The sequence below is a fragment of the Hoplias malabaricus genome, chromosome 8, assembly GCF_029633855.1.
Source record: "Hoplias malabaricus isolate fHopMal1 chromosome 8, fHopMal1.hap1, whole genome shotgun sequence".
NCBI lineage: Eukaryota > Metazoa > Chordata > Actinopteri > Characiformes > Erythrinidae > Hoplias > Hoplias malabaricus.
This window is the reverse complement of record NC_089807.1, coordinates 35,990,600-36,013,015: the sequence shown is the minus strand read 5'-3', so window position 1 is coordinate 36,013,015 and position 22,416 is coordinate 35,990,600. Positions and strand designations below refer to the sequence as shown.

General features: G+C 38.9%; 1 protein-coding gene across 1 annotated transcript in view; it reads right to left on the bottom strand.

Moving 5' to 3' along the window:
• LOC136705787 (sorbin and SH3 domain-containing protein 1) overlaps positions 1-12,491 on the bottom strand; it is a 47,719-nt gene extending 35,228 nt beyond the window's left edge. The window contains exons 1-9 of the mRNA XM_066679548.1: positions 12,416-12,491; positions 5,374-5,416; positions 3,805-3,897; positions 3,476-3,592; positions 2,515-2,630; positions 1,595-1,742; positions 816-988; positions 278-338; positions 100-174 (exon numbers count right to left, since the gene is read on the bottom strand). Of these exons, the coding sequence (XP_066535645.1) occupies positions 100-174; positions 278-338; positions 816-988; positions 1,595-1,742; positions 2,515-2,630; positions 3,476-3,592; positions 3,805-3,897; positions 5,374-5,416; positions 12,416-12,427 (838 nt within the window). The 5' untranslated portion in view covers positions 12,428-12,491. The remainder of the gene's footprint in view (positions 1-99; positions 175-277; positions 339-815; positions 989-1,594; positions 1,743-2,514; positions 2,631-3,475; positions 3,593-3,804; positions 3,898-5,373; positions 5,417-12,415) is intronic.
• Positions 12,492-22,416: the final 9,925 nt, after the last annotated feature.

The window sequence follows — 22,416 nt, the reverse complement described above, 5'->3', positions numbered from 1 at the left end:
AGCTCTGGGGAGCTGGGGAAGTGGAAACTGTAAAGCAGTGACTGTAAAGCTGAGTGGGACAGCAGATTGTGCAGATGAGGCTGACTTAATTAATGATACCTCTGGTTGTCAGTGGCCTGTCATTGGTCTCAGGGAATATGTAGGTGGGACGGTATGGGTTTTCCTCGACAGGTTCTGAATAAGATGGATGATAGACAAAACACACACTGAACAACATGAATACACACAGGGAAACAGAGATGCAGTAGTAGTCACTGTCATGGGAAGAGTTGTTTACCTGCAACCCTGTGGATTTGTTTGAACATGTTTTTGTACCAGTCCTTGGACTTCTCTGTGTTCTGTAAAATATTATGTAATGAGGGTTAAACATGCACATACTCCACATTGCAGCCAGACCAAGGTTACCTCCTAATTAGAAATTAAATGCATGGAAGTAACTCCAAAACAAGTTACACTATCACTCAAAATCTGAAATTTATTCAGATAAAAATTCATAGTTAAATAATTAATAACAATCCTTTAATAGATTCATTTTTTATATTTATTCATTTTATTTAATATTTAACTGCAGTTTGATGTTCAAAATAATGCATACAACATAAACATAATAATTTATACTATTCAACAAATTTATGAGTGGTAGTGCACATTAAACCCTGTCCATTCTGCATGTATCTATTAATTAAACAGAACTACAATGGAAAAAATGACATACCAGTTCTGTTCACATTAAGAAACACTTTATACGCCAGACCAAATAAGAGAAACCATTATGTTTGTTTTTAAACGTTAGGAAAAGAATCCATGTCTCTTACCCGTACGGGTACTCTAGGCTTTTCCTGCGGAACTAAAGATGGTGAGTGTGCGGTCATCCTTATCCTCATGCCTTCCATCTCTGCAGAGTCGTTGTGAGGGTCTTCAGGCTTAGTTTTGAGCAGGCTGTGAGCTGAGCTCTGGTCATACACACTATTCTGCTCTGCTGCAGTGTCTGCAAACCAATACTGCATACTGTCACAACACTCAGAGTGAAGTATAAGAAACCATCCAATGTAGACCAGAGCATAGACTCATACTGGTTTGATCTTTTTTTGAGTCTTTGCCGTGTTTATATAGTTTTTCACACGGTTATATGCAGTCTGATATTGTTTTAATAATCTGATGAATAGGTTATTCAGAACAGAATACGGTGCATGTGTACACTTCAATCGGAATAGACTAGTCTGTTTGAGGCTATTCCCAATACAATTTCTATTGAACGAAGAAGGTGATCCTTTAAATAATTAATTGAATAAAAGATGAATAGCCTATATACACCTGTATATACAAATGTAGCCTATAAACACCTGTGTCTGATTACATTACAATTTTATACTGTCAACCGACCTTGCAAAAAGCATTTAGATTATGAGAGGAAACCAAAGCACCTAGAGGAAACCCATGCAGATACAGGGAGAACACGAACAGAGATCCAAGGACCCCAGGACCCTAGAGCTGTGTTTCAGCCACCACTGTGCTCCCCATATTGCAACACATTCTAATGTCTCTTAAGAACAGATCTTTAACATCTCTATAATCAGATCAGACTTGCGTGTACCTCGGCTGTGCTGCAGCAGGGCGATGGTGGGGTTCACGCTGCTGGTGGTTGGGTATGAAGAAGACACCCTGACTAATGTTGTGAGAGCACCCTGAGGACCTGAGCTGGAAGTTAGCTGAGACTGATCCGAATTCACAGGACACTCACCCTGTAAACAGTCACCAAATTAGGGGAAAAAAACAAACAAACAACAAAAAACATGTTTATAAATCTCAGATTACCCCACTATTTATGAGAAAACTTTTTTTTTTTTACACAAACTCCACATTTGTGCCTCAAATAAACTTAAAACAAATCAACTAAACACAGATTATCAACTTAATTAAATTAAATGAATTAATATAAATATATAAGGGTAGCCCTAGACAAAAAACATGCTGTGATAATGTGAAAGAACATATTCAAACAGTTCCAGTTCAGGGTCACAGTGGGTCCGGAGCCTACCCAGAATCACTGGACGCAAGGCAGGAACACACCCTGGAGGGGGCACCAGTCCTTCACAGGGTGGCACACACTCACATCTATGGACACTTTTGAGTCGCCAATCCACCTACTAACGTGTGTTTTTGGACTGTGGGAGGAAACCAGAGCACCCGGAGGAAACCCAAACCAACACAAGGAGAACACACCAAACTCCTCACAGACAGTTTAACAATTTTTGTCAAAGATTTGCATTATAAAACGTATCTTTCAAACATTTACAATATGTAATGCTATTCTCAGGTTTGCTCCCTGACAAAGTGATATTAACTTTTAAGTAAGAATCTCTACAAGACACGTCATCTGACGAAGGGTTTTCCAAGACTGCTTAAAATAACATTTATTTGACATTACATTTCGCTCGCTATTTGTACATATAGTGACACCTAAAAAGAAACAGTTCAGCTAAAAAGAACAAATGTTTAGACAAGATGACATACCTGTTTGGGAGTGTTATTGACCTGATCGGAATCTAAATCAGCTCCTGTAGTGTTTACCCCTTCCTCTGCCAGACTGGTTTCTGTGGCATCTCCGTTGACTGCCTCAAGCCACCCACCTGTAACCAGTCCAAACAGCTTGGAGTCTAAAAGGGTCCATAAATTCACCTGGAACCTCTTTAAACTTAACAATGCATAAACATGAGACACTGCTGCCTCCAATTGGCAGTGAACCTGTTTGTTTTCAATGCTAACCACAAAACTGCCCTAGAACAGAACTGTTAATCCTCAATTAAATGAATCGCCAGCCCTGACTGCCAGTACAAACTACTTCCCTAAAAAGGTCTTCATCCACAGAGATGCTAATTTTCCGTGGCTGGGAACAACGATTCTCTCACAATCTGTGAACTCTGTCATCAGAACAAAGAGACCATTGACTCCACTGTAAGAAGTGTTTGTTTCACTGGGCTTTTTATTCTGGCACAATAATTTAAGCATCTCCCCCATGTCCTGGCAGAGAGCCAGCACAGTTCTAAAACTCTGATCACCAATAACTCCATGGTGTAGCCCCAGCACCCTATGTGGGAGTTCTAGACAAAAGCTTTCTTTGACAGACCATGGTAAATATGAGCTGTCATCGAAAGTTATTTGTGCTGCCGAGCAACCAACACGCCCATCAAACACTGGTGTGTGTGTGTTCCATATCAAAACACTTGAACATATTTAAGCAGATGCTGAAGAATGGATCCTATCTGCTGAATTACAGTATATAATAACAATAATTAATATTAGCTAAATTATCCATTATAACATTTGTCATATTTGCAGCCACATAAATATTAATGTGTAATATTAAGTAAATTTGGATACATTTATAAGGGGATATCTTTATTGTGAAAATATTTAAATATATATATATATTTTAAGCAATCTAAAATTCCACAGAAAACTACTTCCAACTCACTTTTGGCAGGGTTTGGGGCTGACTCCTGAGTGATACAATCTTCATCATCGATGTGGACTAGTGTGGCTCTCAGGGTTACCGCACCTTTCCCCTTACACACACGAGATGGGTCCACCTCTATGAGAGGGGTCACAGCACACAGGAAAAACAAGAGAAGGAGACATACAAAGAAGATGAAAATATACAATGGCTGCTAAAACAAACCCTGTTAATTATCTCTGATATTGGCTCAGTGCCATGTGCCACCCATCTGACAGCATGTTTAAGTGAGTTTAAACTTCAGAGATAAACTGCATTTGTAGAGTGTGAGAAGTAACTGATGCTCTCACCAGTGGGGATAAGGTCAGGAGAGCTCTTCATTGTCCTCAAAGGAGTGACCCGCACAGCAGAGACGGTGCGCGGACTTGCAATGAGCGGACGTGCTGTGAGACACAAGCAGAGATGTGAAAGGATAAGTGAAATGCTTGAATAGTTTTTGCTAATCACAACTTGTGCTAATCACAAGTTTTTGCTAATCACAATATTATGTTATTAATATGTTATGTATGTTATTATAACCATTATGTTGTTTTATGGCATCAAAGGATAGATTATAAAACTATGATCCAATTCAGAAATTAAACAATGTTTTAGCAGATAACCATATCAAGTACTTTATTGGCATAGGATAGATTTTTAATTATGACCTATATCTAATCAATATTTGATCATGCACAATGGGCTCGAAACATCAGAAAACATCTTTTTTTCCCATTTAAAAAAGACATAAACAACCGAAAGCTCAAAAATTATGAAAAAAGATAAAAGTTGAACTATGAGAAAATATTAATGTCTAATATTTAGAAACCCATATTTACATAAATATATCTCATGAACTTACTGCATTTAATGTCATCCAGAAGAGCAGAATATTTTGACATAATTATATTATTATATTTTACTGCACGTTCAACCATACAGTAGACATTAGACAGTAGTCTAATACAGTATTACCCAGTAATGCTAATCCAGGAAAATTTCTACATCTTATAAATATTAATGCTTCAGCATTCGCATTAACATCAGCATCAACCGATATTTACATGAAATACATTGAATATCTGCATGGGCTCAATATTCCAATATCAATGCATCACCAATTTTCTTTCCGTTTTGTGCCTATTTGCATTTCTATCCTAATCCCTCTCTCTGTTTTAGTATAAAGCTGTGAAAAGTACAAACAACCACCCACTGTGTAAGAAAAAGAGCTTCAAAATGAAAGCGAGAGGGGAAAGATGGATGGGCTGAAGGAAGTTGAGGCCCTGTTCGAGAGGAACACAGACTTAACAATACAGCAAGCCAGCAGGGAGCACAGAGAGGGCCTGTTACTGTTTGCTTACTCATGAACCTTCCTACAGTTAGAAATCAATCAAGAAATCTGCTGGAAAACATGGGGGTATCACAGCACAGTGATTATCATACACTGTATGTGTTGACCTTAGCATGCACAGTCTATTAGGCTTGGGAACATCTCTGACTGGGCAAAGTTTACATCATAACCGCTGGAAGTATGTGAGAAACAACATTTTCAACACACAGTTTATAGAAGTTTATAGATCAGAAAGTTGATGTTGTCATGTGATACACTCAAACAAAACAGGACTGTTCCTTTAGAAGGATTGGGTCCAATTTGTCTAGGATTTGCTCATTCATAACATAAAAGAAGTAGTGTCATATCTCAGGTTATAGGGAATTTCATTAGTGAAATTATTGTATCCCCTTATTACTGCTATTGTGGTCATTCAGACTGCAAGTACTTTAAGGGCTGCTGAGGAGGCCAGAGACACTGTAATGGTCCAAGTCTTGCATCCATTACACAAAACTCTTACAAACTTCAGGTAGATAGAAATGTGACTTACCAGGGGCTGCATCTAGTCTCACTGTGCCCCCTGCTGGAGAGCCCTATGAAGAAGGAAACAAGGAATCAAACAAGTGAACAAGGATGCAGAAACAAATATTCTCTAGTCTATAATCAGCTGCGACTACGTAATAGGAAGACCTTGGCCTAACATTTGTCATGATCTGTATAAGCATGTTAGCTCTCCAGGACCTCATTCAATTTGTCAGGTTTAGCTGAATATTACAATGCCTTTTTACATCAAAACATACAAACCTTCAGCTATTAGCTGTAATGCAAATTATGACCATATTAAGATGGAGATGGAGGTGATAACACACTGACATCCGACTGTTACTGAGGCACATGTATCTTTGGGTTTCAAGCTTCAACAGGCTACACATTAGCTTCCAAATTAGAGCACTAAATAAAGTCACATCTCTTTTTAAAATTACACCAATTTGACACTAATATATGCCAGAAACAAATCATTATTTGCAAATATTTCAGCTTCCTGAGTAATTAGATTCATAAGCTTTGCAACCACTGACAGCCAAGAAGTGAATTTACACTTTAAAAAAAAAAAACTCCATCTGCTTTCAGATTCTCAGAGACCCACTGGGAAACAAAGTATCAGTGGTTGTCGTACCTGCCTCATCACACCTGATCCAGCTTCATAATCAGTGGATGGGCTGGATCAGGTGTGCAGGAGCAGGTAAAACAACCAGCAGGTCCCATAGAGTAGGATTAACAAACACTACCTTAGAAGAAGCACTTTAGGGTCCCTGATGAAACATTCAGTGACTATTCTATAAGTAACCATTTCAATTTACAAAACAAAAAAAGCCTTGCATAAAATCTACAACACAAATCCATAACATTTTATGAAAGCTTTATTGATTCCAGTTCATTGAAAATATGAAATTAAGAAAATGAATTTAGCTCATAGGGTGCCACAGTGGTGCAGCTCCAGGGACCTGAGGTAGTGGGTTCAAGTCCGGTGTCTGTCGGTTTGTTCTACCCGTGTCCATGTGGCTTTCCTCCCACGGTTCAAAAACACACGTTGGTAGGTGGGTTGGTTACTCAAAAGTGTCCATAAGTGTGAGTGAACGCATGAGTGTGTGTCACCCTGTGAAGGACTGGCGCCCCCTCCAGGGTGTGTTCCTGTCTTGCGCCCAGTGATTCCATGTAGGCTCCGGACCCACTGCAACCCTGAACTGGATCAGCAGTTACTGACAATGAATGAATGAATGAATGAATGAATTTAGCACTTGAAAGTATAAAACTCTCTAGATTAGAGATCAGCGAGAAAGAAAGAGACTGATAATGCGCTATATAAATAAAATTTGATTGATTGATTGATAATGCTGCTGAAAACCGAATTAAGAAAACACAATTAAACAAACTACAATCAGTCTTTGTTGATGCACAAAAATATCAGTGACTGCAGGGTAAGTAAAGAGTAACAATTCACAGGCTGCTAGTGTTTTTGCTGTATTATTACAAATAATTTCCAATCCATTAAAGTAAAAGGCAGCCTACTAGTGATGGGGGTTATTCATAACAACAAGGATGGACTAATAAAACACAAGAAATTAGGCTTTCAGTTTAACAAACTCATGTATCTGTAACCTGGAATGGTGGTTGTGAGTGATTGAAATATTTTGTTAAGAGGTTTTGAGCTGAGCTTTAAATGGGAGAGCAACACTGAATGTACTGCCACCCACAGTGGACAGTCTGAAACTAGGAATAGCTAAACAACCTGAATCAAAGGACCTTAATTTGCAAGATGGGACATATGGCTGCAGTAATATATTCAGATAAGCAGGCACAAGACCAAATTCTGGCAGCAGAATTTTGAATGAGCTGGAGAGAATGAAGCGATTTAGAAGGCAGACCATAAAAGAGGACATTGTAATCATCTAACCAAGAACTCATGAAGTGTATACACTGTCTGGTCAATAACAATGTTGCACACTCTAATATTCTAAAATGGTCTTTGACTATTTTAGAATATTAGATCTTGTGAAATGATCTTATATGTGAATTTTGTAGGTACAATTGCAGAGTAACCTGTCTGTTACTCCGCATACATGTTTGGTTCACATTGTTCTTTAATAGCCAGCACTCCCACAGGACCACCAAAGAGCAGGTAGTATTTGGGAAGTGGATCATTTTCAGCACTGCAGTGACATGGGCATGATGGTAGCATGTTAGCTTCTGTCGCACTGGTACAACTAGATTAAAAACTCCAGCAGCACTGCTGTGTCCAAACACCTCAACGACACTGCTGGACACAGCAACGAACCAAAAATATCCAGCCATCAGTGTCCTGTGGGCAATGTCATGTGACCACTGATGACTAACATAAATCGTGCAGCAACAGAAGAGCCGCTGTCTCAGTTTTTGCATCTAATAGAGGGACCAACAAGGTAGGTGTAACTAATACAGAGGCCAATGAGTGGATACAGAGTTTAAAACCTCCAGCAGGACTGCTGTGTCTGATCCACTCATACCAGCGCAACACACAATAGCATATCACCACCACGTTAGTGTTAACCACCCAAATTATACCTGTTCTGTAGTGATTTTGGGGGAAGTCCTGGAGGAATTAGTGTTTCAGCGATGACATTATTGAAGTAGTAATAATTTTAAAAAATTAATGGTGCTAGATATGTTTTTTTAATAATGACTTATTTTTGTAAAATACCTCTGATATCTGACTTAATATCTCAACATACTTACTAAGTGCCATTTTCTATGTATATTGACCAATAATTCAGAGCAACAACATAACATTCTCTTGAAATACTAACTTATTTTTCCTCAAAAAATTCATTATCTGTAAGCGCTTATCCAGTTCAGGGTCACGGTGGGTCCAGAACCTACCTGGAATCATTGGGCATTAGGCAGGAATACACTGGAGGGGGCGCCAGTCCTTCACAGGGCAACACAGACACACACACATTCACTCACACCTACAGACACTTTTGAGTCACCAATCCACCTGCCAACGTGTGTTTTTGGACTGTAGGATGAAACCAGAGCACCCGGAGGAAACCCACACGGACACAAAGAGAACACACCAACTCCTCACATACAGTCACTCAGAGCGGGAATCAAACCCACAACCTCCAGGCCCCTGGAGCTGTGTGACTGCGACACTACCTGCTGCGCCACCGTGCCGCCCTCCTCAAAAAATGATTTGCCTTATTAGGGATTTACCTCTATTAAAGTTAAAGAAATAAAAAATAATTTTTAAGACATCCACCTCAGAAGATTCTATATTACAGATACTATATTAAATTTTTATCACATTTTATGCATTACGTCATACAAATAAGATCTACCAATGTGAAGAAATTAAGGAAGATTAAGCTCCCATTTTCTACCACAAAATAGTCTTCCATGTAACTATTCTATTTAAGAGCTGTCCCATTTAAGGAACTCATTTTAAATGTAAAGAAAGAAATCAATTAACAATCATTACTGCAGTTATAAAGTAGTAAAGCCATTTAAAAGTGTTGGAACATTACGGTGGCACGAAAACAACATCTTCAGGATTAATGTTAACTACAGGATTAGCACATGGCCTATGGTCACTGCTTTGCATCATCTTGTAAATGGAAATAGTCCTCAATCACACTCACTGTCTCAGGTGATTAATTATGTAACAGCAATTTGTAATTCAATAAAGCAGAACAATACATATGCATCCATTTAAAAGTGGGATAAATATTTCAACATCAATTTACATATATTGAACATTTTATATTTTACTAAATATTATTTGTTATATATTTTTTAAAATCTGTTCAAATAAAATCACATAAGCTATTTGTTCGTACGTCAAAAAGGCAACATTACATTGCAACGTCACCTTGCTCAAAGAGAGAAACATATTAGACGGACTTGGACAGGAGGTGGCTATGCTGTTTTTTCCCTTCCAAGGACTCAACCTTGACCACACTTTGATTGTTTCCATGCCACAACTACCAAAATGGGCCTGTCACCACTTGCCACCTGGGAATGTGGCACCTACTCAACATGTGTAGACCACATTACATCATCAATCTCCTCATCCCCATCAAAAATACCAGGCATCCATGTGAGAAATAGCAAATATCTCATACCTTCTTGGCTTATTCATCATGTAGGCAGCCACACTGTTGTTCAGGAATATTTGGAGGCCGAGGAGGTATAAATATGCTGGGGAGGGATGACATATTTGCTATTTCTCACATCAGCATATTCGTTGTGTAGAAAACCAGATTGTTGTCCAGGAGTATTTGAAGCCCCGGGGGAAAAGACACAGGCCCAACTGGGCACTGACCATAGCATTATTCCAACAGTCAACACCAGCTCAAACGTCCTTGTTAGGATCACAGGCACTCGATCAAGAGCACCCAGGGATAGCTCGTCATACTTGCCACCAGCTCATTAAAAGCAGTTATGAAGATTTCAGTCCCTGGCCAGTCTGCCACATTCCAAACAGACATACACATACAACAAGTGGGCCTGATGGGCATGCCACAGATAGCAGCCCAGTGATGTTAACAGTGCAATGAATAAGGGATTTCCAAATAGGAAAATAACAGAGCATATAACACAATATATGCCAAACAAAAATTATTCTTTTAATATCCTGCCAAAAAGTTTATAAAATGTATAGAAATACATGTTTCTATTCCATTTGCATAAAGATGAAAAAACAAAACACAGGTACTGTCAATTTCCTATGATCAATCCTCACCTTGGGTCACAAGCGGTGATTATGTTTAGGGTCTGAGCTTGCTGTGATCCTAATGAATATGAAGCCATTCCAAAATAAAGAATTGGGGAAAAAAAATTGGGGAAATTTAATCGCATAAATTCTTGAGAGGATTGTGTCACTGTAAAAAGAATAGTTAGACACTCATACACAAAAGAGCTGTACAAAGGAGTCTGCTACTCAGACATAGAAAGAAAAAGGAAGATAGAGAGATGCTTATGTAACAGAGTTTGACTTTTGCTTTGTCAACAACTGGCAGTTAGGGGCAGAGACAGAGCAGGGCCATACTGGATCAGGGCACGCAGCTCCAAACATGGCTCTGGAGGAGTACTGGAGAGCAGCAGCCGGACCACTTTAATTGAGAAGACCCCCTCAGTACCGTAAACATCTTCAGCAGACACGCTGGCCCATAGCCCACACTGACGCGCTCCAACTGTTCCAGCTCCTCCACTTTCCCAGCAGCACCTTTAAACAACTGCGGCCTAAAAGGAAATGTATGCGCCTGCTGCCTTTTCCTCAGCCAGCCTGGATTTGAACATGCCTTATTTTAGTACAACACAGTCACTGTCAGTGCAAAGAATCATAACAAACCTCTTAGGGGGTAAAAAAAGCAACATCAACCCTGTCAGTACTAAAACCTGCAAATACCTTTTTCTAGAAAGTTGGAACATTTTGTAAAATACCATAAAAACTGAATCTGTGAGAAATCTGTGATGTTCATTCTCTTGAAATTTCATTTAACTAAAAAAAAAACAGCATAAAAAAAAACATATCCTGTGTTTTCACTGATCAACTTTTTTCTTTTTCTTCTGTAAATATTTGTTATAGTAGACTGGCAGGCTAATCAAGCACAATGAGTCAGGCAGGCCCATCAGGCACAAGCCACATTGTTATACCATGTGCAGAATGAGGCTTTGCCTCACTGAAATAACCATGGACTTCCTAGGGAAAAAAAATGTCAACAAGTTAACATGTTAAATTAAATATTTATGACATGCTTCTGTCAAAGCATCAAAAGGATCAATCAAAACAGCACTTTTCCCCCTGTCTAAAGGGCACTTTTCCGAACAACCAATTTCAGCATCTGTTCCTTTAAATGTCAATGAGCCCTGCATAGCTCACACCCTATCAAGTAGCAGCATCAAGAGAGACAAAAATTCAATTCTTGTTTTAACTGTTTTGGCTCATTTCTCCAACTTCTCCAGTCTCCTTTTTGTAATTTTTGCTTGGTCCTGTGATTGCTTTGCTCTCACTGTGTATGTTGTGTATGATTAAACCACACATTTGTGGTCTCATGTAAACACGGGTCCCGCAAAGTGATTGGAGATCAGGTGAGGTGGCTCAAAAAACAGGATGTCTGGTTCTATCACACATTTTCTGACTTAGGCAGCTCATGTGGTAAGGTGGTGTACATTCAGTAAAAAAGAAAAAGTCAGTCTTTTCATATCTTCCTTTAAATATTATTAACTTCTTTGTATCAATTTCTCTAAAAGAACCAGAAATTACTAGCAGTATTAACTGTGATTTCATATCAGAAACATGTATGTGTCAGTAAACAGCAGCAGAGATGAGTCAAAAGTTCCTGGCATGGCTCTGGTCAACTCAGGCAGGCACAGCACAAAGGACAACAAGTGTCCACACAGCAGAGGAAGAGTGCCTGAGCATGCGCATAATTGTCACTGTCCGGGCGTCACAAATAGCCTTTATCCATAGAGTGGACAATCCCTCAAAGCTTGACAAATAATGTCTACTCTCACACCAATAGGGAGTATAGACAGAAGAATCTTAACTGGTATTAGATTTGTATTTTCAGTGGACAACCCCACTGATTTTAACACTGATTTTGTATTTCCTTTGAGATGCTTATGTAATTAGAGACGAGTGAGTAAAATAGTTGTTTAAAATAATGAACGATTAACAATTTATCATCCCAAACTCTCAGTTAAAAAGTATAAAAATGTGATGTAATGTAATGAGCAATAAATTAAAATCCACCTCGTTTCTTAACTATCTGTCCATTTTAACAGCTCCATACACCATACAGGTGTACTTTGAACTTCTACAGCTAAAGAGACTTGTTTATTGGTTGCTCTGCATACTTTGTTAGCCTTATATCTTTCTTCAGTAGTGAGAACCACAACAAAGTAGGTATTCTCAACACTGCAGTGACACTGATAGGGTGTTAGCATGTTAGCACCTGCTGCACTGGTGTTAGCTGACCAGACACAGCAGTGCTGCTGGAGAGTTCAAAATCTGTGCCAACTCACGGGACACTAGTACTAGACACACCTACATTGTTGTACATGCAAAGTTCAGAGGAGGATGGGTTCCCACATTAGACTTGGTTCTTCTCAGGGTTTCTTCCTAATGCTTTGAGAGAATTTGTTTTTGCCACTGTGGCCTTGCTCACATGGGGCTAGGACCTGGAATGCTATAAAGTTGCTTGGTGACAACACCTGTTGTTAAAAGCACACTAAAAATAAATTGATCACTGACTGATCAATATTTATTTTGAATTGAAGGAACAATATGTTGCTATATTTATCCCGTATATCATTGGACTTCCTCTGCCTTAATGTTTTCCGTCTTGATTAGCTGATTAGCTGGATCAGTTGTGTTGCTGTAATAAAGCTGTCAAGAAAAGGGCAGCCTAGCTGCTAACTCTATTCTTTAAATCTTGAATGAAAGTGAAAGAAAGACAGACATCCTACAAGGTATTTAATGTACATTATATTAATTTCTACCACTCCGATAGGATAATTAACCCAATGTTGCTATGGTACATTTACAGCACACAGTGTTTGCATTACTGTATGAATTATTAATATTTTCTTCCAGCCCAGACATGCACTTTGCTATGCAAAAGAATCCTAAAAGCCTTTATCTGTAATACATTTAAAAGATTCTTCAGCTGGTCTGTGTAGAGAGAGTGCTACAGCCTCATGCTCTTGTAGACAGTAATTTGGTATAACTGTACCCAAAATGGTACATTCACTGAGCATGTCACTTGCTATAAATATTTGGGCAATTGGATTAATGGCTGGGTTTTGACTACCACACCTTTGTGACAATTGTTTATATGAATGTTTAAGCCTCTTCGTTAAAACTAGATGACTCAGTTTACCATATCACCATCTCCCAAAAAATGGTGACCCCTTCCTCACACTTCCCTGTGACTGGTGTGTAAAAGGGGTCGGCCACATTTCTTGCATAACATACACAACAGCACTACTTTTTCATTTAGGACTTCAAACAGAAACGACGGGTTACATTCCAGCACTCTTGACGTTTACAAATCGATTGTACTTGTTCTCGGGGTTAAAGGTTCGCAGCTTTATTCGCAAGCAAACAATCCTGTGAGAAAGCCTTTGGCTTTGGCTATTTGGTGTTTTTAATAGTGCCAAATAGGATACGTGGCAGTGGCGATTGCTCTAAGACTGCAAGAGAAGCTCAGCTTCCCCTAAAATGTCAAAAAATAAGTGATCAAATATATACTGTTGTGTGTACATGTCAGTGAATAAATATGCACTACAACGCGCTCAACTTTTGTTCAGAATCAGCTTCTTATCACTGGTAAAGATGCGGCTTTCCTCTCAATCATTCCCACAGCTTCACAGTGCTTTAAACAGTGCGGACGCTGAGCGTCCACAGAGTTCAATAGCGAAGCAGCGAAGTGCAGCGAAACGAGACGAGTCATTGGATAAATGCTGGGCTTTGTCCTGCCCATCGGACGCTCAGGGTCTCTGGGGGTCTATGGGGCAGTGGGCTGTCCTCGGCTGGCCCGGACGCTCAGCTTCTGCATGATGATTGGATGATCTGTCTGAGGCTGAATCCCTTTTTGATTGACAGCGAAATGAGCGAATCAGCGATCCTTTGGTGTAAAGATCCGTGCGAGCATTACATTTTCATTCTGTTCTGAGTTGAACCAGAGACTTTCTAAAACCTCTTAGCGGCATTTTCTTTGTTAAAAACGACTAGCGACAAATCGAGCTTCTATTTCTGATGGTTTTTTTGTAGCAGCTTGTGTTTGGAGACTGACTTCTATCACTCTTTCTGACTTCTATTGCACTTTCTGTCCAGTGAGTGCTACTGAGCCCCTCCACCGTCAAAAAGCACTCACAGGCGGACACACTTCACATGGGCCAAGGCCGTTTAAGCAGCCTAGCTCTGCTGGCCATTGAGAGGACACTAGTCAAGTCCCTGGAAAAGACGCCTTGTTGGTACGACAGGGTCACAGATCATTTTCTTGAAAAGGGTAGAATTTACGTATAAATAAACCGACACATTTTATGGTGTAGGCCGAAATTGAGCTTCCCCTCCTTGAAAGACCAGCATCCGCCACTGATACGTGGTATATATGATGTTTGTTGTTTGTCAGATTTCTATTCTGTGTTTTTAAGTACAATGCCAAAGAGTTTATTCATGTGCATTTAAGAGAGCCACAGGGAGGAGGCACTGTGGGACCTCATTGACTGGTGATGTCACTCTGAAAACGTGTGGGGAAAAATCACAAGCCCAGTATCCAATCGCAGTTGTGAGTTTAGCACTGAGTTTTGGTTAAAAGACAGAAGAATGAAGCTGAAAACAAAATACTCAGAAGACTCTTCCCTTGCCTTTATGCTCAGATATATAAGGCTTTATCCCTCTGTTGGGCTGTGAACTGCACAACGCCAAAAACCCTTCATTCGACCCACACTCCCAGATATGAGGCTCACAGAGCCCGACAGTGCACCCCCAACCCGACCCCACCGTAATACCATATGTCATGTTTATAATTTGAGATTGAAAGACAGTATGAAAAATGTGGATACAGCCCATTACTAGTAACAAAAAACACCAAGGGTCCATCTAATACCCATTCAAATAACGTGCATCAAATTGATGACCCTCAGTTTTAGCTGATTTTTTTTTCTCAGTGTAACATGAAAGTAATACATTGTAGCACAAAAATATTTATTATACAAAGAAATAACTACAATAAATCTTTGAAAGCTTTATATGAAGACTGGTCATTGCCTCAGAATACATATGAATATATAACACTGTTTTTTAAGAATCATTGTAGAAATCCCCCTTCACTCACTGTAAAATAGAAATCATAACAAAGTCCAATCTGATTTGATCATTAGATCCCACTCACAAGGATATGACTGTTAGTCATTATGCTAGATGACTCTTGCAAAAGCCACTTCAAGAAAAATTTCAGAGTTAATGTGTGGAATGCAGACAGTGACAACTGTTTGAGAGCCGTCTGTTCTGAGAGTGAGGGGTGGGGGGTGATAATTTGGCGGTGGTGGTGTTGGTGTGGTGGTGGGGGGGATACAGACTGTTCCGTCACACCTAAAAACAACTCTCTGATAATCCAGCAATTTCAAGTGCTTCCATAACACCATGACAGAAGACTCTAAATCTCACTATTGAGTAATGCTGCCACTACAGGACCTTTATAAAGAGTGATAACACACTTGTGCAAATATGTGAGATGAGTACACAGAGATTTGTTAGCCACTGAACTACTAGTGCTCCGATAAGGTCATGAGAACACTTACTGGGAGAAAATCAACCTGACTCACAACAAAATGTTAGCTACCTTTTTTTGGTAAATATATATATATATTTTAAATATTCAAATAACTTTCTTTACATAAATTTACATATTTATTTTTTTCAAAATGTGTCCAATGTTTTTATTTTTTCAAAATGTCAGCTTACTCTCTACAAGAATTCTGAAAATATACATTTAGGATTTTACACACCAAAATATCTGCATACTCCTGATAATATATCGTACAGCTCTATAGCCCCACCCACTGAAAATAAAATTATAAGAAGAGTTTCAACCAGGATTGCTTTTGTATATGGTGAAACATCCAACCAGAGCAGAGTTCATGAAAATATATACCCTTGTCAAATATTTCAATTAATCAGAAAATAATCGAAATCGACATTCAGAACTTCTAATCAACATATTCTTGTCAACTAAATCAACTAAACTGTTTTTGTTGTTGTTGTTCATGTTGTTTATTCTGCTATTTTCCCACTGTGTGTTCATGTACTGTCCCGCTACCAAGCTGTAGTCACTGCTATCTGCCACATGGAAGTAAACTAAATGCTGAGGCAGACCAAGTGCCTTGAGTTAGTACCAAAGAAAAATACAGCATCTGAGGTTTGGACATGTGTTTTGACTATAATTAAGAAGACATTGAACAAAAAGAATTCATATGTAAACGCTGAGAAAAAAATTTCAGTGACCAAAGCACAATCACACAACAAATATGAACAGTGCTCATAAAACAAGAGAGTAAAAAGCTCCCAGCAACATTAGAAAAAATATCCCATACTTAATACTGGAGCATATTTACAGTACAAGCCTTGTCACTGAACGATGAGGGTCAAAAATTAAAAAACAAAATAATTGTAATTGTGGTAAAATGTACAATTAATCGTAATATTGATGTGCGCTCTTATCTCCCAGCACTATGTGATTTCTTGATTTGCAATGTGAAAATATGTTAACACAGCCTCTACATACTTCAATCATTCCTACATTTTATTACAATGCCCAATCTCATTTTATTTGTTGCATTTTCTGTATTGAAAAAATAAAATATAGGCTAATATGTGAATTCTACCGAAGGTAAGGCATATTTAATTACAAACACGTTAATTTTCATCACAGACAAAATGGATTTTTCACTCTGAAAATCAACAACACTTTGGTTTGCAGTTTTTAATTGTTTTGCATACGGCTGTATATGAGTCTTAAATGTGCAGTAGCAAGGAACAGTCTGTTTCTTTCTAAGGGATAAAGCACATAAATGTATATAAAAGCACATTAATGTTGCTAGTGGATTACAGTAAACAACCAGAAAAAGGTAGGATATAGGCCTTTTGCCCATTGCCCAGTTTTGCTGTGTGCGGTCAGTATCGTCTGCATCTTTAAGTAGAGGACTGGAGGGCCTCTTAGCCAAACGGCCCGCCGCCATCTCCATGCCAGCTGCTCTACAATCTGCAAGGCCAGCAAGAAGTGAAAAGAGGAATCTGTCAGCACGGCCCAAATGGAACCATAAATTGTCTGTTCGTTGTGGTGTTTACTTTAATTCATTAGTATTCAGCTTTGTGCGTGAAGACCTTGAAAAGGCGTAGGACTAACAAAAACACGTACACGCACACATTGAGTACCACTCTCACATTTGCTGCAGCCAATAGGGGTGAAGGAGGGTGAGGGGGAAGACGGAGGGTTGCTAGGCAACGTGGGGTAACATTAACACAAAGTGGACAGAGAGAGAGTCAGGTGTCTGGGAGAAACATCCGGTGGAGGACTCCTCAATCATTGCAGCGCTGATAGGTGTTTATAATCAAATGTACACCCCTTCACCAGATTGTTCTCAGCTTTATTCAGGCCCGATAAGGTCTGAACAAAGCTGAATAAAATCTGGTTAAAATAAAGAAATAATAATAAAAAACTTTATATTTTCATGAACATATTGTGGACATCATGAGCATCTAAACATGAGCATGTAAATAAACCTTTCTTTACAAATAGAGCCTAAGTGAATGAGCCCTGGTTAATTCAATACACTGCTGTCTAGTATGTGAAAACTAAAATAACTGTTTATAAATGATAATTGTTTCATATTCTTTTAAAATTGCTATAAAACATGGCAACATTGGAGCTTTTATACAACGTTAAGAACACTAAAAATTATAATTGCTATTTTCAATGTCTTGAAAATATCTGGACGTATTGTCATGCTATATTTCTTCCACTCTGATGTGAGTAATGGTGATTTCCAGCAAAAATACCTTCAGATTCAAGCTTGTTAAAATGCCACCACCCTCTCCAAATAATTTTGGAGCATTTCTATTGGACATGAAGAAAGTTACACACAATGTAAGCAATGTGAAAATGTGTTATATTATAACACATTTTTTAATTCATGACTAAAGATTGCCTACTGAAACAATATCATGGTTTAAAACTAGATGGTACCCTTAGACATTTAGATTAGACATTTACTCCACTAAAGCTAATCACAGGAGTTCAAGAACAGCAAGATATCAAGGTGAGCATAATACCTTGACCACACTGCCACACAGCTCTTATCACCATCTTCTGCCAAAAAGCACACGTCTCTAAGCCATAAGTATCTAAAAGCCATTTGTCTCAATGTACTGATATCATTTTTTTCAGTGGTAAATCATTGAAGCTGAGTTTCATGACACCTCTGTCTCCTCAGAACACTGGACATAAGTAACATGATTCTACACAAAGGTTATAAAAAATTAACACGACAGCACAAATTATTCATCAATCAGGTGAAGTAGACAGCGTCCAGATAGACTAACACTGGAGTTTCACCCAAGTGCTGGAATGCCTCACCTAGCTTAGCCTGGTTTACATCCACAATCTAAACCACAAGCTTTAACCTGGGCCTAATGAGCCAATACCAACCACACATGCACAGATGTACCACCTATTACTACCCTGCAGAAATGAACCTGTTCCTCTGTTACAAAGAAAGAAACTGAGTGTGTTTGGGATTACTGGTATCACATGAAGCAGAAAACACAACCAATTTCTAAGACTAAGCATTGGAGGTGTGGCAAAATATTACTTTTGAATTATTTGAAAAACAAAATTCAATTTTCTCTAAAAAAAACTAAATAGTTGAAGAAATAATTGAAGCAAATGGTGGACATAGTGCACACTGGAAATGTTGATATCAATTAATAAAAGACAAGTCTACAGTTACATTCACCATAATATTCACCAAAGTACAGTGATGCCTTATGCTTCATAATTCCTCGACAGTCCACCTGAACAGAAATTGAATAATCTCCACTATTTTTAATCACTTCCATATTCCATTTGAATACAATAGGTTTTTGCTGCTAAGTATAAGACTTACAGGATGAATAGAAAACATCTCACATCATTCCACTCTTCAGCTGCTTAACCACTGCTGGGAAGTTATGTTGTCTCTTGTATCATAGGCTCAACAGAACACATCAAACACATTTGTGTCTGAGATAATCTAAGATTTCCTTTAAAATTGTTGTTAAAACGACCCCAAACAAGCAGGTATACAAAAGACTCCCATACATTGGTCATAAAAAGAGCAGCATATAAACAACTCCTGCATTTTACAGATAAATATGCAGCAAATATTCAAGGAGTGAAAAGGATTAGCTCAGCAAAAAAAAAAAAAATCTAATTTACACCAATTTTCCCTTACCCTGAATAAAGCTGATTGGCCAAGACAAGTGTGGTGTCTGACGCTTGCTTCGGCAGTTTTGCACTGGAGCTACACTCTAATGAAACAGAAGTCTGTGGGTCAATTTCCCTGACACAGTGTCATCTAATAGACTTACATGAGTTGTTATTATGGATGCACCGACTTGGTAATTGTAGGGTGGTTATTTTCAATATTTCCTTGTACAGAACTTGTAATGCTAATACATAAACATAACCATATATATATATATATATATATATATATATATATATATAAATGTAGCCGTAATGCTACTGCAGGTCAACATTTTAGCATATTAACCCAGCATTGACCTACAAAAGATTCCCATGATAATGGATGTTTGTTAAACCCCTAAACTGAAAGACAATCATTCTCATCTTCTGTATATTTTTGGGTAGCCATGGTTTTGGCCACATTATGTATTAAGAATGATACTATCTCCTCAGGCTTGGCAGATAGAGCCCACAACCAGTCTACAAGTGTGGTCTACATGATTTATTTATCTGTGGGTGATGAGGTCACATTGTTCAGCATTAACAGAAGCACATGTTGACACTGTTACATCCATTAATATTTCATCTATTTTTGGCATTTTTCTTATAAGTAAAACCTAAAAGAGACCGCAAGTTGATCCGCTCCACTCAGCCCATGCTGCAGTATCTGCATCCCATTAGGACAAATCGGGCTGCTGAAAAAGATCCAAAACCCACATCTCCTTCAGTTATAAGCTGCAAAAACGTGCACTTCTTTGAAACAAGGCCTAGAAGCACAGGAGAATAGGCTGAGTCAGTCCAAGTGCAGCCTCGCAGGTGAAACTGAAGCCCAAGAGGTGCCTAGCTCCCTCTGTCAAAATGGGTCTAAAGCCTCTTAAGCTTTGCCTGCCTAACCCAAGCTGAGGCCCTGCTATTCCTTATTTGGCTGCAATGAGTGCTGCTTAAGGATGAGCAGATTTCCTGACTTTTTTTTCCCTCCAGAATTAAAAATGAACACTCTCTGTCTAATCTAGCAGTTCCATTTTCTCTAAACACAACCACTTAAAGTTCACTTCCAGTCATTAAACCCCTAGAAAATCTGTGTTCATCAGAATTACATAGTCAGAAATGATTAGCTCATAGGTTCCAAGAAAAAAAAAGTCATATTCTGTTGAAATGCTTTAAAAGAAAACATCTTCAGTGTATTTCTAATACCTTCACATTCATTCTGAATGTTAATGAATATGCAATTAGTTCCCACTCATATCTCCACTCAGACGCCCAGAGCTTGCCTGCAGTTCTAAAGCCCTGCCATGCAACTTGACCACATTGGTGAGATTTTTTTTTTTTTTTGAGTAGTTATGCTCGGACATGGCTTTGACTGCTTATTTTATGCATGATACATATTCTAGCATACCACAATGACATTTAACAAAGCATTAAATTGGGCACACAGCAAGTTTCAGTCATTACCCAAACTTACACTGACACTCAGACTGGTCCTTTGTACTGTATACAATTTCTTGGAGTTTCATACTTTTGTTACACCGTCCAACCTCAACAGTAGTTGCTATAGTGGGTAACATCAATGCCCTTCACATGGCAGACTAGATTTTGATTCCCAGCTTAGGCTGAAGAGTCCTTGGGTACATAATTAAAGCCCAACCTGTATCATTTAACATTTAACATGGTACAAATATTATGATATAACACATTTTCACAAATTGTTATGGTATATTTTCGCCATATCGCCCAATTCTACATTCACACTGAGTCTAAAGCAAATAATTAAAATTCTCCAGTAACTACAACGCAAGAAAACTACCAGTAAAGTAAAACATTGAGCTCTACTGCCTCAAGAGCGAGTTAAAAACTCAGCTAGAAGCCCAAAGTAGCCCCAAGTCCGGCGCCTTTAGGACACTGACCACTGCACTCTGCAGAAGCTGCATATTCGCCGCAGAGCTCAGAGAAGGGACGGGGTTTACGCTGATGGAGCAGAGTGGGGATTTCAACCCTCGACGCTACGGTGAAACCCTCCGCAGTTTCCAGTCGTATTATAAGGACTAATGATTACTGACCTGCCTGCGGAAACACTCCAGTTTTCCCGCTGTACGGTCGCCCGTTCCTCGTAACGGCACCAGCCCCAGTCGCTCATTTAAACTCTCTCCCCAATAGCGGTGTAATTTGTTTCCCCACCCGTTTTGTGACATGCACCGCCTTCTCAGCTCCGATTGGTTGATTATGTCCTGCCTCCTTTGCTCGGATTGGTTGAGTCAAACCACCTAATCAGCATGACTTTCAATTGAATATCTGCAGCAACCTTGAATGATAGTCACACGTTGATATCAGAGATTAAAGGGCCGGTGTCATACATTTTTTGCTTTTTAATTCCTTTTACAGAGGTCTTTTTAAAATTTAGGGTACCAAACTATAAATGTATGCACCAAAAACATAATTAATGTCTTACCAACATCAGTTTACACACTAAAATGACCTATTTTCTCTACATTTAGGGTCTATTTTATCAGCTTCGCTCACAATACAAATTATGCACATTTAGTTCCAAAGTTACAGACTCTACTTCATCATTTGCTTTACGCATGTTTTAGCCTCCTTTCATGCTATTCTTCAGTGGTTAGGACCAGAGGCGATTGCTCTAAGACTGCAAGGGAGGCTCAGCTTCCCCTAAAATGTCAAAAAATAAGTGATCAAATATATACTATTGTGTGTACATGTCATTGAATAAATATGCACTACAACGCGATCAACTTTTGTTCAGAATCAAAACTTCTTATCACTGGTAAAGACGTGGCTTTCCTCTCAATCATTCCCGTAGCTTCACAGTGCGTCCACAGAATTCAATTGCGAAGCAGCGAAGTGCAGCGAAACGAGACGAGTCATTGGATAAATGCTGGGCTTTGTCCCGCCCATCGGACGCTCAGCATCTCTGGGAGTCTACGGGGCAGTGGGCTGGCCTCGGCTGGCCCGGACGCTCAGCTTCTGCATGATGATTGGATGATCTGTCTGAGGCTGAATCCCTTTTTGATTGACAGCGAAATGAG